The sequence below is a fragment of the Sphaerodactylus townsendi genome, linkage group LG03, assembly GCF_021028975.2.
Source record: "Sphaerodactylus townsendi isolate TG3544 linkage group LG03, MPM_Stown_v2.3, whole genome shotgun sequence".
Lineage (NCBI taxonomy): Eukaryota > Metazoa > Chordata > Lepidosauria > Squamata > Sphaerodactylidae > Sphaerodactylus > Sphaerodactylus townsendi.
Window position 1 is genome coordinate 140,852,585 of NC_059427.1, and position 16,677 is coordinate 140,869,261.

The following is a 16,677-nucleotide window of genomic DNA, read 5'->3' on the forward strand; positions in this document are numbered from 1 at the left end:
TGGGTGTTTTGTATGCAGTTTGTGTAGTTCTTAATGCAGAGTTGAGCTCCAAGAAGGGATGTTCACTGCTGGTCCTAGGAAAGGATCTTTGAATAAATATTATGGGGGAGGGAGAAAAGTATCAGAGCTAAGAGGGGGAGTTATTTGTTCTTTCAGCCTCCATGCCCCCATGCTTCCTTTCTCCTGTGGGTCAATAGTGATCTTAATGAAGAAGTGTGTCTTTCCTATGAACTTCCAGGGGTCTCCCGTGCCCTTGATGCAGGAGGATGAGTGGTAGACCACTAGTATTCCACGGTGTAATTCCTGCCTATGGAATCTACAACCATGTACAAAAGGCTACAGTGCCATGCCCATGTTGCAGAAGAATTGGCTAAGGCTGAAATAGGAGTGAACTCAGAGCAAAATTGAGAGAGCAAAACTCCCCCCAAATTCCCATTTAATTTTTTATGCCCACCCATGATATAGCAAAGTCGCAATGGGGAAAGTTGCAATGTGGAAGGAATAACTGTATAGAGCAAGTCTTCCTTTATACGTGGGGCATGGTTCTGGCGATGCAGAAATGACTGGACATTTTAGTTTATTCACAGTTATTTCATATGCTAACTCCACACACTGAAAATAGCTGATCATCCATTTTTACCCCAGGCTGGTCCATGCTAGCCCAATCTCATGAGATCTCAAAAGCTAGACAAGATCAGCCCTGGTTAGTAATTGGATGGAAAACCACTGACTGTCAGGGTTGTTGTGCAGAGGAAGGCAATGACAAACCACCTCTGTTAGCCTATGCCTCGAAAACCCTATAGGGCAGCCATAAGATGGCTGTGAGTTGATGGCACTTTATATATATACACACACCCTGGGTGAACAGTGACTCTTTGGGTTAACTGAGTTGTTTGGTGGTTAAAATAGCAGACAAGATTATGGGAGACTCAGGCTGGAATCTCCGCTCTGCTATGGAAGCATGCTGGAGGACCTTGGGCCAATCACATATTCTTTAATCTACCTCACAGGGTGATTGTGAGGTTAAAATGGAGGAGATGAGAATGGGGTAAGGTTCTTCAGATGCCCACTGGGGAGGAAGGCTGAGTATAAATTAAGTTAAACAAATAGTAAAATTCATTTAAGTGGATAATAACCCCCTCCCCTAATTTCATACTTATGGGCACAATGAAAAAGTAAGGTGAAGTCTATCTTTTTTTCCTGCTACATACAACATATTTTAAAGCAGTAAAATAGAGTCATGGTTAACAAATGTGTATTACATTAACTTGAATATATAAGTGGATCCTTAGTTCTAGAGGAAGTAAAGGCCCAGGATGCAAGCTTATGGGGCCGGGCCGGGCCCTGCCTGATCTAGACATTAGTTTATCTCAGGACTAGAAAAGAGCAACAGTCCAGTAGCACCTTAAAGACTAACAAAATCTCTGACAGGTACAAACTTTGGTGAGTCACAGCTTATTTCTTAAGGCATCTGTCAGAAATTTGTTAGTTTTAAGCTGCTATTGGACTCTTGCTCTTTTCTACTGCTAAAGACAAACCAAAATGGCTACCAATTGTGATTCATCTCTCTGGACTGCTTGGGAAAGACACACTGCACATTTTACTCTCCCCTTATTATTTTGCATCCTCCCAGTTTGAATCTTCATTAAGGCAAAAAAGTAATAATAACATAATAATGATAATATTATTAAATGGTGGATATAGCCTTCCTTACTATCAGATGAGAGCCGCATCCTGAAGCAAAACTTATGATACATGGGCCGTCATTCCTGTTAAAAACAATGAACACAAAAAAATCTGTCCTTGGCTGGTGTCATATAATCAAGACATTTTTAAATTACTTACTTTACTTAAATACAAAGAGGCTTGGGTGACTAATTCTCTACCTGAGCAGTTATTGAAATTGTGGAGATGTTGTGGAGGCTATAATCTATTATTATGGCAAACTACCCATATAAATGGCCTACTAGATAGGCTGTGAAATCTGGCTGCAATTGGCCTGCTAGGTTGGCCCTGAAATCTTAGCCTTACCCTAGTGCAATGAGTAAAAGCCATGCTTTGGCTGCAATTGGCCTGCTAGGTAGGCCCTGAAATCTTATCCTACCCTAGTGCAATGAGTAAAAGCCATGCTTTGGCTGCAATTGGCCTGCTAGGTAGGCCCTGAAATCTTATCCTTACCCTAGTGCAGGGGTAGGGAACCTGTGGCTCAAGAGCCGCATGCGGCTCTTCTGCCCTTGCACTGTGGCTCCACGAGCCGAACCGCTGGCCCCATCCTTGCCCGCCCTGCAGGCAGCATGGCGGGCGCACCAACTGCCCGCAGCCAGCTGGGCCGCGCCGCGGGCTTCCCCTCTCGCCTGCCCCATTGGAGCGGGGCGGGTGCTTTCCTGGCGGCCGGCAAGGCCAAGCTGCTGGCCCCATCCTTGCCCACCCTGAAGGCAGCAGGGCGGACACATCCATGCGCTTCTCAGAATGAGCAGAGTAAAAGGTTAAAAAAAACCCAATATATACAGTGTTATCTTTATTTTAAATGTCAAAAATTATTTGCGGCTCCAAGTGTTTTCTTTTCCCATGGAAAATGGGTCCAAATGGCTCTTTGAGTGTTAAAGGTTCCCTACCCCTGCCTGCCCTAGTGCAATGAGTAAAAGCCATGCTTTGGCTGCAATTGGCCTGCTAGGTAGGCCCTGAAATCTTATCCTACCCTAGTGCAATGAGTAAAAGCCATTCTTTGGCTGCAATACAGCTGCCCTGTGGAAATATTGTTGCCGCTAATACCACAGTCACGAGCTACGCTCCTATAGGTCCTCAGAGGCCTGAGTCTGCGCGTTCCGGAGACAAAACCTACAGCCTGATCTCCTCTCCCTTCAGCTATTTCCTCCCTGTCGCAGAGGCCGTAGCCATGCGGCTTTTAGGCGGCAGGGGGCGTTCTGAGTCAGGCTAGCTGAGGCGAGTTCTCTCCTGCAGGGGTCGCTGTGCGTCAGAACTGGAGCGAACGAGCGACTGTAGCGGGATGGCGCTCAGTGCAGGGCAGCAGCCGGTAGAGGGCGCAGCGAGGCCACCGCCAGCCGCGGTGCGGGGAGAGCGAGCGAGGCCCGGGCCGGCGGCGCTGGGAAAATGGCGGTGCGGAAGAAGGACGGCGGCCCCAACGTCAAATACTACGAGGCCTCGGACACCGTTAGCCAGTTCGACAGCGCGCGCGTCTGGCTGGGGAAGAATTACAAGAAGGTACCGGCCCGTCTCGCCCGGCCTGGGCCTGCCTCTGCGTCCTCTCCAGCCCTTGCTCTGCCCTGCCATTAAGGAAACACCTTCTCGAAGCTGCCGAGGGGGGGTGGGGGAGAGAAAGGGCGCTTATTTTCTCTTCTGCTGCGGCGGCTCTTGCAAATGTTCCTCGGGCGCATGGCTCTCTCGCCCATTGCACATATCCGCCCTCCCATTTATTTATTTGCACCCCGTCCCATGAGTAGAAGGGGCTTGGATGGAGGAGGGAAAAGGGCGCGGGGGGAGAGGATCAATGGCAGGGCAGATTCGGAATAGAGGGGCGCCCGCATGCAGAAGGGATGCAGGATCTGGGATCCCCCCCTCCCCCGGCAAGGATGGCGGGCGGGGTCCCGCTGACCTCTCCCTGGCACATCTGGAAAAGCCTTTCGGGCCGGACCCGCCTTCGCCCTTTCCCCTTCTTGCCCCCCCCCCCCCCCCGGTAGCAGAGACCCTGTTCCCTTTTCTAAACCTTTTGGATTCTGCACCCCGCTCCCAGAACAACAGTGTTTCATTTTGACAACTCATCATCTCTATTAGTTTTCCATTCGTTTGGTCTCTTTTTGTTGCTTTCACCTACCTCTCGCTGCATTTCTGTTTTGCATTATTCTCAGATATTGTACTATAGAATAGATTCTTCCTGATCCAGTCACTGGAACTTTCATTCATTGGTTTCACCAACCTCACATTTTTTTCCACATGGCTTATCTTCTGCCAGTGATCTGAAATAATTCCTGCCTACTAGAGCAGTGGGTTTTTTGGCCTGTGGAAAGGATTTTATTTTTTAAAATGGGTTCTCCCTACCCCTGTCAGATCTTCTAGGAGAGATGTTCAGGCATCTCCTTTGGGAGTCCTGTTATGCTTTTGTTTAACTCTTCCAATATAGATTCCTTGTCTGAAGAAATATGAAATGTTTGGCATGTTGGCATTGAATCTCTCCAGGTCATTGTAATGAGATAATATTTAAGAAGAGATGCTTCTTCTCAGATGACTGTTTACAAGGTGTCATTTGCAGGACAGATCCCTTACTATTCCCCACTTTTCCTTACCACTCCTCTGATTAACTGAGATGAGCCAAAGGCCCTGGAACGGAAATGAATTTTCCCTCTCTTGCTAGTTTTCTCCTTTCAATTTTTCTCTTAAGAGTAGGGATTCTGAGTTGCATGGATAGGTAATAAATATCTCTATTATGACAGAGAGGACACATGTGGCCTCTTGAATAAAGGATTGGATTTCCCGTCAGAACTGCTTTTTTTGACGGCTGCATCCTTTTTGCAAAGCAGCATGGGTCTCTGTTTCCTAGCTCACCTTCCAAGTGAGAGTGAGAGGATGAGTCGCTAGACTGTCCTTTGTGTTTGGAGTGACAGCTGCAAACACCGTGACCTGATATTTACCATTTCTCTACTTACACAAGTCTTCCTCCAACTCTTTGCTTTTGTTTCAGCTGCTTACAACTAAAACTTTAAAAAAATAGCATTGGCTGGCTGTTCATCTTAGACTATTGTCAACAAGCTAGAAGTGTGCAACTGATTATTTAAATGTTTGCATTTTCCAAAAAAGGACATAACTGGAACACTCCAATTGTAAAAGAAATACACACGTAATTGGTGTTTGCACATTGGACAAATTAAGGAGGAGGTCTTACCATCTTTTGGTGATGGTGTCACTTAGGGAAGGTCAGATGGGGACCATTTCCTTCATTCCCTGATCACATAATTACTGGGCTCCTTTATATCACTGCTTTGGCACATAGATTGATCATTGCTGTACCCACTGAAATGGCCCTGAGTGTTGGATATGCATGCCAAAAGCACAGTCCCTTTTCTTAGGAGACTAGCACGTGTTGTAGCAGCTGTAATTGTTATGAAGTGTAACAACTAGGACAGTGATTATGTTCGAGAGCAGAACTTTGCTGACGATCGGTCTCCATTCCCCAAAATATGATATGATGTCTCTGACTTTTTTTAAGGGAGAGTCAGAAGTATTCAAATATCTTTCCCCCCTCACCTGTGTCCTAACTGTGTCCTAACTAGCAGGGGATATAACCTAGAAAAGTGTTTCAAGAGGGTTGCAGACCAGTACTCTCCAATGGCTATTCCTGCCATTTGCATCCTTCTCTTTCTTTCTTCCTCACCAATTTCTCACATTCTCATTTCCCTGCCTTCTCTGTGACAATAATGGGGGGGAGGAGCAGAGGTATAGCTAGACCAGAATGTGCCCGGTGCACACCCTGGCTTTGCCCCCCCCCCACGGCGCCCCTGTCCCCCCCACGGCGCGCACCCCCCACCCCACTTACTTTTAGGAAAGGAGCAGGCCAAAGAAGAAGGCCGGAAGCCTGCCTGCGTTGCCTGGCCCTGGTGGGAACTACATTTCCCAGGAGCCCCTGGGAAATGTAGTTCCCACCATGCCCAGGCAACACAGGCAGGCTTCCAGCCTGCTCCATTCCTAAAAGTAAGTGGGGTGGTGTGCTGCAGGTGGGGGGGCGCCACAGGGGGAGCCACGGGGGAGGGGGATTTTTCCGCCCCCACGTGACTAGAAATGGTGTGCCCGGTGCGTCGCGCACCCCCAGTCCCCTGGTGGCTTCGCCGCTGGGGGGGAGCCATCCAGCAATTGGTAACTTTATGGTAGTGGTGGAAAGAAGATGGAAAGGAGCTTGCCCAGTTGCAGGGAGCTGTTCAGCATGCTGTTCAGAAATACCAGAGGAGGATAGAAAGAGACGTGTGCGTGAATGGGTTTTGTCTTGGTGCTGTTCTTCAGCAGCCCCAGCCTCTTGCCCAACTCCTCACAGTGCTTCCCTGCCTTGCACCTGCTGTGGGAGGTGTACTGCACCGAACCTTTTGTTGCTACTCTCTTTACCATCTACCATCTTTGCATGTCTCCTCAACCCAGTCATCCCCAAGCACACCTTTTCAAACTCTGCTCCAGCTGGCAGAAGATGGGGGGGGGGAGGGGGATGGACTCTCACTCACTTGGCATTCATAGTAAGGGCAGCCATACCTTTTGTGTGATCTTTGTTGGCTTCTCAACATCTGGTTGGGCACTATAGAAAATGAATAGGTCATTGTTTGCACAGGTCAGCAAAAAAAACATTGGGCATGTCTTGAATGGGTCACTGTAAAAAGTAAATATGGACTTGTGAGTCACCATCCTCAAAAGGTTGGGAACCACTGAGCAAGGATGAATTAAATAGTCCAGCTGGAGCAGCATGAGTAGAGTATTACTCCTTGCATTGGATCCTACATTAACTTTCTGCAAATTGGCAGCTCCGTCCTTTCTTGCCTTCCCCTCTCCCCCTCAGCTACAGTCCAAAATGTTCCCCCAAAAGCAGCTTATGGGGAACAGGGGACCCTCAGAAACAGCATAAAAGTCTGCTGTGGGAGGGGGAAACTTGATTAACTACCCTCTCTTCTGTTAGCAGAAATTCACAATGAGAGCAAAGCTATTGTTGGTTGCTCCAGCCTTTCCCAACCATCCAATTCCCTAGAAATTTCTTAGTAATATATAATTGTGTAATGATGTCCTAGAGGAATACGGAGCATTAAGATTTCAAATAACCTCTTGTCTTGGGAATTCGGCTTTTGATATTCTAAACGTTCAGCAATTAACACTGCACATTAGGCCAGAGAAAGGGCTGTTGGACACCAGTATAAAACTTTATTGAGCACAGCAGCACTGTAGAATATTTTGAGGAGAAGTTTGAAAACATTGTTGACATTCTTGTCTGATCATAGCATCCATGTGCAACTTGATACAAGACTCAAAATTAGATCCCAAGCAAGCTACCTGGGACCCAGAATATCGTTGCCTGCATTTTAACAGTGATTTCCTTACGCTAACCGTGGAAAATAATGATCTACCTATGTAGCTGGTATATTGCGCCTAAACAAAGTTTAAACTAAACTAAGTCTAAACTAAGAGAAATTGTTACAATTAGTGCAGCAATTCAGCCTCTTCCTGCAGAGATCACCTGTTATTCCTACTATTCAGGATTTTTTTATTTTCATACTTTCCAAAGCTGGAATTTGCTTTGAGTAGTTTCCACAGATCTTTGGTGATTCTAATCAAATCATTGCCTTAGTTCAGGAGTGTCCAACTGTGGCGCTTCTGATGTTCATGGACTACAGTTCCCATCAGCCCCTGCTGGCATGGCCAATTGGCCCAATCCCATCAGCCCCCCTTAGTGTTTTTGTTTTGTATGTTTATATGTTTTTACTACATACATACATACATACATACATACATACATACATACATACATACATACATACATACATGCGTGAGTGCGTGTGTATGTGTTATATTTTATACCTACATTTAATGTTTTAATTTTTTTTTAATGATACCTGGTGTTTACCGTTTTGGGGACCCCATTTGGGTTGAAAGCTGGCACATAACTATTAAAAAAATTGGTATGTTTAAAAAATGAAAATGTTAAAAAAAGGATGGTGTTTATTTTGTGTCAGGCATGGCTCTTTCTACAATGCTGCTTTTTCCTTCTGAGGAAGCGTCTGTACTTAGGAGTCTTAACCAGAACCCAAAGTCTACTTTTAATCATAATCTGCCACATTCGACCTTTTAAAATAGTTTATTGCTTGTGTCTGTCTCCCTCCTATTGCTTCCATCTGCTTTTTTCCCCTTTACTTAAAAAAATTGTGACAGTGTCACCTGTGTAGTTTATTTTAGGTCAGGGCGTGACCATGTTTTGGCTGCTAACCCGCTAGATGATGCATGATTTGTGTGACGCTTGCATAAGGTTAAACATGGGCTTGGTTTGGGTCTAATAGAGCCTGAGGGTAGGATGTGTAAACCTTCGATCCTTATTCCCACAGTATATCCAAGCAGAGCCACCCACCAATAAGTCATTGTCCAGCCTAGTGGTGCAACTGTTGCAGTTCCAAGAGGAAGTGTTTGGGAAACATGTCAGTAATGCGCCTCTCACAAAGTTACCGGTGAGTATCTCAGCCTTCCTGATCCCAGTGTAGTGGAGACTGAAAACTGTTTTCAATAAGCCAAACCCTTTCAGGAGCTGTTTTATGCTGTTAGACAAAACAATAGTCCATAGAGGTCAGTACTGACCACCCAGAGAGGCAGAGGTCTAATTCTATGGTTTGTGTTGCCGGAGGGTTTGTATTCTGGGAATGTCCCACTTCCTGCTGTGAGTGTCAGGTCTTATTTTTAAATTCTTCTCTATGTAACAAGTTCTTGACCGGTTGTACACTAGTGCATCAAGGAGGGAACTGTAGCTTTCTCTTCTTGAACGTTCTGACTTACTCCATGAAGTTAAGGGTGTGTGTTCATGTCCTGGAAAGGTGAATTTTATGAATTGTGTAGAACAGCTCCTGAGATTCTGTAACTGGAAATGCTGGAGACTGCATGTATGGGTCATATGTACAAAACTTCAGTGGGACTAGTTCTTTGCAGGACCACTCGGTGTCTACTTGTAAACAAGATGGTTAGTTCATCACACTCTGAGGGAATAACTACAACCCCTGTTCCAAATTACATTCATAACTAGATTACTAATAGTGCCAGTCTGTAATGCAGACTAGTGCTTACAGAAATTGCTTCCTTTAAAACTGTGGGCTTAGCGTTCAGTTCATTTTAAAATTATTTTTATTGCAAAACCAGAAAATTACAGCATAATAGTCAGAGGCCAACATACACATCATATGTCAAGAGCATATCTAACAGAAAACCAAATTATATCCGTTAAAATATCAAAATACCTGATCAAAATTCAAAACTACTGCAATGTGAAGCTAATTAATTTAAAAAGTGACTGATCTAGTATCAGATCGTAACTTGGCTTGCAACAGAGGACTAATCATTTTGTTCTGCTTCGTTCTTCAGGTTGTAATTCCTGAAAGTCCGCATTACACTGCTTTTGGGTTTCTTAAGTTTTTCATTCAACCTCCAAAGCGCACCTGTTTCCAAGTGGTTCTGCCGCACTTTACTCCATCTTGTTAATCAATGTTAAGCCTTCTGGGCAGATTTTGATCCTTCACTGCAAGTCTTAGGCCAGGGGTGGCCAACCTATGGCACTCCAGATGTTCATGGACTGCAATTCCCATCAGCCCCTGCCAGCATGGCCAATTGGGAATTGCAGTCCATGAACATCTGGAGTGCCATAGGTTGGCCACCCCTGTCTTAGGCCTTTTGTCAGTATTGTACATGAAGCTGCCTTATACTAAATCAGATCATGGGTCCATCCAGGTCGGTATTGGCAGCTTAGACTGGCATCAGCTCTTCACGGCCTCAGGCAGAGATCTTTCAACTGACCTGCTGCCTGACCTTTTAACTGGAGATGCTGGGAATTTATCCTGATGCCTTCTGCGTTCAGTATCAGGAGCAGCAGTGACATAGTGGTTAAGAGCAGGTGCACTCTAATCTGGATTAACCGAGTTTGATTCCCCACTCTGCCGCTTGAGCTGTGGAAGCTTATCTGGGAAATTCAGATTAGCCTGTACACTCCAGCACACACCAGCTGGGTGACCTTGGGCTAGTCACAGTTCTTCTGAGCTCTCTCAGCTCCACCTACCTCACAGGGTTTTTGTTGTGAGGGGAGGAGGGAAAGGAGTTTGTAAGCCCCTTTGAGTCTCCTTGCAGGAGAGAAAGGGGGGATATAGAGCCAACTCTCCTTTTCTTTTCCATTGATCCCCATTTCTTCCATAATCCCTTTCTCTAGCTGAGTGAAGCAATCTGAATTACCCAGCCTAATTCTTGGGGAGCTGATTTTTTTCCCAGTGAAAAAGTACAAGTTGCTGAAGTATAGGTAACTGGTCGTATTGTAACATGTTCTTTCTCTCTGCCTATCCTTATTTGTTCTTTTTTTTTGTAGATCAAATGTTTCTTAGATTTCAAAGCTGGTGGTGCTCTCTGTCACATCCTAGCAGCAGCTTATAAATTCAAGAGTGACCAAGGATGGTAAGCCCTCTTATTTACCTTTTTACTTATTCCGTCGAAAAAAAGGATGGAGTACTGTCCGTACGGTGGCAGTTCTTGGTTTCTTGTGGGAGTCTGCAATCAGAAATGATGTAGTGCTTGTCATGTAGAAGTCATTAGAATCTTGGGTCCCAAGAGGTATATGATAGTTTCTGACAGCAGCTTCTTTGCCCTCATCTTTTCCTTTTCTCCTTCAGTGGGCCTGTGTCATTCACACACTGTTTGATCATGCCGCCTACTGTCTGAGTAGAGCTATAGAAAACTTGCTTCTCCCAGTACAGGGCGGTCCTTCCCTTTTTCCTCCAGTTTTCATAGCCCTGAGTCTGAACAGGTCCCTGTTTTTGGAGCAGCTCCGCTGAATCAAGAAATGGGGAAGACAAACCCCTCATCTGCCCCTCCCTCATCAGCGGAGAAGATTACAGTACAAGGGTGTGTTATGTTTTGCCAGATTTGTGTACACTCTTCTTTGTAATCCCTGAGCATCACATTGATGGACCTTGCACTTGTGCAGTTTCAATTAAGGAACTTTAGATCTGCATTTAGATTTGAAAATCCTTTTCCTTCAGCGACACAATCTTGACTGTGCATGGTTGAGGGGGGAAAGTTATGTCTTCCAGCTCAGTCCTCTTTCATTCACTGCAGCGGTGTTTGGGAATGCTCTGTTCAGAGACTCCTTCTCTGTGAATTAGTTTTTTGCTCAAACAATATATGTGTGTGTGTGTTTATTTATTTAAAACATTTATACCCCACCTTATACCAAAGTGTCTAGGCAGTTTACACAGGTTAAGACAATAAAATATCACAATAAAACATCATGAATAAACTATGACAATTAAAACAAAACAGTACAAACTGCATAAAATTAACCCCAATCCCTATTCTCCCAGACCTCCCCCACTCTCCAGACTAGCAACTGTAGAGGGGGTTTCCAGGGAGGCTAGCCAAACGCCTAAGAAAAGGTCTTCACCATGCACCTAAACCCATAAAAGGGTTTATTCCAGATCCTGGGGGAAATCATGGAGAAGGCACTTCCATGTGCCCCCACCATCTGCCCCAGTGGGGGGAGGTACAACTAGGAGTGCCTCCCCCTGTGATGTCAGTGCCCTGGCAGGTACATACGGGTGCTGGTGCTTCTTCAGGTAGGCGAGACCCAAACCATTTAGGGCTTTATATGTCAACATCAGCATCTCCAATTTGGCCCAGAAGCAAATTGGGAGCCTGTGCAGTTCCTTAAGGACTGCTGTGAGGTTCATGTGGACAGATGTATTGGCTAACAGCCTAACTGCAGCATGCTGCACCTGCTCCATCTTCCAGGCCGTCTCCAAGGGCAGCCCCACGTAGAGTGCATTACATAGTTCAGTTACTATAGCATGTGACACTGTAGCCAGGTCCCCTTTGTCCAAAAACAAGCATAGTTGGCAAATCAGATGGAGCTGCTGAAAGGCCCTTGTGGGCATCACTGTCACCAGATGGAGCTGCTGTCACCAGATGGAGCTGCTGAAAGGCCCTTGTGGGCATCACTGTCACCTGAACTTTGGGGGAGGGCGGTATAAAAGTGGAATGAATAAATAAATAAATAAATAAATAAAGGACAGTGATGAAACCAGGAACATTTCCAGATCTCTTACCTGGTCCATCCAAAACCAGCTGCCCTGTGATCTCATGATAGCTCCCATGGTTGGAAAGATACCTCTCGAAAGTTTTGCATCTATTTCACCATACAGTCTTTCATTTGTTCCATTTCAGCATCATCTTTCAGCAGGATCTTAAATATCCTTCCCAGCAGATGTTGTTTTTGTGATGTGAGCTGTTTTTCAAACCCTGTCATGACTCTTAATATTCCGCCCTCTGATTTTAGTACTCTTCTAAGTCTTGACTTTAATTGGAAGTGTGCCAGCCCTTGTATTTTCTTTCCTCCATCCTTTATCTCTTGCCATGGCTTAATTTTCCCCTGCAAATTGATCCTTTCTTTATAAATTATATTTATCATTATTGTTTCTTATCTTAATATACTTCCAGGCCACCATCCAGTTGACGGTAATCCTGGCTCTTTGGGGGATTAATTCTCAGACTCCATCATTGACTGCCTCAGTGCCATATGGTCTGAATTCGTCAGAGCAGTTTTGACCAATCCCCTTGCTACCCTTCTTCCTTTTAAGGGCACGCAGATGGGTATTGGGGGCAACTAGGATCAGTACACAGCAGCCTCCTACTGACTTTGCTCATCCCACACCTCTGCAGGATTTCAGCACCAGCAGTCTCTGTGGGTTTTGTCACATGGCTATTGACGCCAACCCTTGATCCTACTGGCTATGATCTCTCTTCCGCCACCCATGTCACTTGCCCTTCCTGTTTGACCAGCAGCAAAACGTTTGCCCTCAGTGTCTTGCAGTGGCGTTCCTGCCTAGGGACAGGGGGCCCCCATTTGGTCACGTGAATCTTGGGCAAACAAAGAATCTTGGGCAAATTTCTTGGGATGCCTGGAAGGGGTGTATTTTTAAAGCTAGTGACACCAAAATTTCAGGGTATCATCTGTTAACTATTCTTATGATGCCACCCAATTTTGGTGAAGTTATGTTCAGGGGGACCAAAGTTATGGTCCCTCAAATGGGTAGCCCCCATCTCAGGTTAGCTCCCATAGAAAACAATGGGGATGGGGGCATTCCATTTGGGCATCCATAACTTTGCTGCCCCTGAACCAAACATCGGCAAACTCGGGTGGTATCATCAGGGCAGTCTCTGGATGATGCTTTGAAATCATGGTGCCATTAAAAATGGCCATTAAAAATGCGCTCCCGGCAGGCCGAAAAAACACCAAAAATACCCCCCAAAAACCCAAATACCTTGCATTTGCATTTGTTCATATTTGGGCAGGACATAATTAGACAATTTTTGTCCGAATGTGCCCAAATTTGCCCAGATTCCAGCCAAATCTGCTATTTGTTTCATCTGAATCTCCAACACTCAAAAGTGATGCTGTTTCAGGGCGGGGGAGAATCCACCTCCAAACAGCATCACTTTCAATTTTGTTTTAACCGGGGACCCCAGATTCTCCCTTTAAGGTAGATTTAAAAGAAGACTCTGAGCTCCCTAGTTTAAACACCATTGAAAGTGATGCTATTTGGGGGTGGATTCCACTGGAGGTGTTTTGTGAGAGATGATGCTGACATTTGTTTGGTAAATGTTTTGCTGGGGGTGATTTGTGAGAGATTTACATGCTTAATACCCACTTGCACTGGCTTGGAGTTGTTTCTCAGGCTAACAACCTACCTCATAGGGTTGTTTTGATTAGGAAATTAGGAAAAGAGTTGGTGGGGAGAGAGCCATGTATGTTTTGCTGGGAGTGGGAGGTGTTTTGTGAGCTGGTACAAAAAATCATTGTTTGGTCATGGTGGGGGAGGGTGGCTGCCCATACACCGGGCAGAGGGGTGGGCGCCAAACTCCGGTTTTGTCCCCGGGCGCCAGTTTGCCTAGGTACGCCGCTGGTGTCTTGTGCACTGTTCCATCTGCCCCTGTATCAGTTTCAACAGTATGAATACCAATGCTTGGAAACCTTGTTTGGGTAGAAAGGCTTATTTAAAATGGAAATGTTTAAAATAAATGAATGAATGTGTCTGGAGACCTCAGGTGCCCAATGAGCCACTGCTGATTCAGTTACCCCTTTTGAACCCAACACTTCTTAGGCATTAATGAGTCACCTTCGCCTCTTTCTCTTGTTCCAAAGGAGGAAGACAATGCCTTGGACTCTGATGTATTAGACCAGGGTTGTCCAACTCTGACGTTTCAGATGTTCAGGAACTACAATTCCCATCAGCCCCTGCTGGCATGGCCAATTGGCCATGCCAGCATCGGCTGATGGGAATTGTAGTCCATGAACATCTGACCCGCCAGAGTTGGACACCTCTGCATTAGACAGTGCTTTGAACTCTCCTCCTGGCCCATCAGTGACTGATGCCAACTCCAGTTCTTCACAGTCTCTTCCGCCTTCACTGTATGTGTCCCTGTCTGCATCTCCTGGATATCCTGGGCCTACATGAAGTTCCATCTGTACCTGAATGGACTTTTGCAGTTTATAGGGCAGTGATGGCGAACCTTTTTGAGACCGAGTGCCCAAACTGCAACCCAAAACCAACTTATTTATCGCAAAATGCCAACACGGCAATTTAACCTGAAAACTGAGGTTTCAATTTAGAAAAAATGGTTGGCTCTGAGGCGCCCGTTACTCGGGAGTAAGCTTGGTGGTGGTCGGTGGCTGTGCTTTGAAGCAACTATGCAACACTTCGAATGGGTGAATCATGACCCTAGGAGGGTTTACTCAGAAGCAAGCCCCATTGCCAGCAACTGAGCTTACTCCCATGTAAAGGATTGCACTTTAGTTCTTCCCATGAAAATCAATAGGGGTTTACAGCATTTAACAGGGTTACCTACACGTTGTGCCCAGCAGCCCTGGCCAGCCTAGATGTGTGGGGAGGGGATTTTCTGCCCCCCCCCCCCCCATGATGAGCTCTGTGCACGCATGCCCACAGAGAGGGCATAGGTTCGCCACCACTGTTATAGGGGTATCTGTTGACTCTGTTTTGGCAAGAAATGCCCTGCCTTTGCACAGGACCCAAGCCCTTAATTAGTTGAACATCTGCTTTCCGAGTCTCCGGCATCTGTTTGCAGATTCAGAGATTGCTGTACCTTGTAGCAAATTCCATTGCAGTAGTTCAATTTGTCAGCCTGACCATGGGGCCTCTCTCTAGGGCTGGTTCAACTGCAGCTTCCAACCACGTTCCATCAGTGCCCTCAGATGCCACAACTGCAGGACTTAACCTGGTCGCTTATGCCACAGGTCCCCTTTGTGCCGCCACCCTCAAGTGACCCTCATAACAAATGGGATTAGGCACATACTGTGGCAGGCGCACTGTTAGCGGATATTTCAAGTGCATATTAGCCATCTGGAGCCTCTTGCTTTCTGCAAGCCATTTTATGCCTTTCTTCCCAGAGTGCAGGAAAAAGTAAGGTAGATGGCCAAAGACAACATAGCCTCAAAATACTGTGTAAACATAGCAACAGAGGCAGTACATCCTTTCCTTGCTTAGCCAGCAGTCTGTGGGAGAGATGTATCAAGTACAGTGTTATACCTGAAGCACTTCACATTCTGGTAATGACAATATCATCTACTTGCGCCATCTATCCTTGATTACCCATTCCACTTCAGTTCTCTAGGTTTGGCAGATTTGTCTAGCAGCCGTCTTAGTATCACACCTGCTAGTAGAGAGCCATTTCCTATTCATTCAGCCACTGATGAAACAGTTTTTTGAAAGCCTCAACAGGTTTTACCCACCAGTCATATCACTTATACCAACATTGGACTTCCATCTGGTCCTTCCTCATCTAGTGGGGGATGCCCTTAGCTATTGTAACCTGAAACTCCCCCTCCATTCACTTTTCTGGTTGTAATCTGTTCAGCAAGGAGGTTTAGTTAACTATTCTGTGGTCCTCTGTGTAACTGTACAGAGACTGGATAATCTTGTGCCCAAATGTTTCATTTTTGCTGAAAGTTGTCTCTGGGCTTCAACAAAATCAGGTTCTGGTCTCTCTGATGTACTTTTGTAATCCAGCGTGGTGTAGTGGTTAAGAGCAGGTAGATTCTAATCTGGAAAACCAGGTTTGATTCCCCACTCCTCCACCTGAGTGGCAGAGGCTTATCTGGTGAACCAGATGTGTTTTCGCACTTCTACATTCCTGCTGGGTGACCTTGGGCCAATCACAGTTCTTCGGGACTCTCTCAGCCCCACCTTCCTCACAAGGTGTCTGTTGTGGAGAGAGGAAGGGAAAGGAGCTTGTAAGCCACCTTGAGTCTCCTTACAGGAGAGAAAGGTGGGATATAAATCCAAACTCCTCCTCTTTCTCTTCCTCCTTGTCCTCCTCATCATTGTTCTCGCCTCCTCCTCGTCGTGCTCGTTGTTCTCGTTCTCCTCCTTCTTGGCTGAACTTTAGGAAACACCTGAACCTCTTCCTGACTTTGCTTCTTGGGCCCTAAGAAAAGACAAAGAATGTCTTCCCAGTACTTCAGCCACTGGGTCACAACTACCTTTAAGCTCTACTGTTAGCTGGCTCATGAGTTCTTCAAAAAAGAGCCCCTTCTTCCTAAGCTCTGAAAAGCAGCACCTCGGATCCATCCTTTCAGCTTTGTGAGACATGACAGCCTAGACATCGGAACAAAAGCAGATGTATCCTTCGATAGGGCATTACTCAACAGTGACTTCTCCTAATTTCATCTAGACCAGGGGTAGGGAACCTGCGGCTCTCCAGATGTTCAGGAACTACAATTCCCATCAGCCCTGCCACTTGGCCATGCTGGCAGGGGCTGATGGGAATTGTAGTTCCTGAACATCTGGAGAGCCGCAGGTTCCCTACCCCTGATCTAGACCAGGGGTCTGCAACCTGTGGCTCTCCAGATGTTCATAGACTACAATTCCCATCAGCCAATTGGCC

General features: G+C 46.0%; 1 protein-coding gene across 14 annotated transcripts in view; it reads left to right on the forward strand.

Annotated features, from left to right (window-relative positions):
* The first annotated feature begins 3,050 nt into the window (after nucleotides 1–3,050).
* The window catches only part of SMARCC2 (SWI/SNF related, matrix associated, actin dependent regulator of chromatin subfamily c member 2), a 48,948-nt gene continuing 35,321 nt past the window's right edge, over nucleotides 3,051–16,677 (forward strand). For 8 of the 14 annotated variants that reach the window (XM_048488546.1, XM_048488544.1, XM_048488542.1 and 5 more), the window contains exons 1-3: nucleotides 3,051–3,222; nucleotides 8,082–8,201; nucleotides 10,091–10,176. In XM_048488546.1, coding sequence (XP_048344503.1) covers nucleotides 3,112–3,222; nucleotides 8,082–8,201; nucleotides 10,091–10,176 — 317 coding nt within the window. In that variant the 5' untranslated portion in view covers nucleotides 3,051–3,111. The remainder of the gene's footprint in view (nucleotides 3,223–8,081; nucleotides 8,202–10,090; nucleotides 10,177–16,677) is intronic. The other 6 variants (XM_048488541.1, XM_048488547.1, XM_048488548.1 and 3 more) reach the window with 1 other exon arrangement.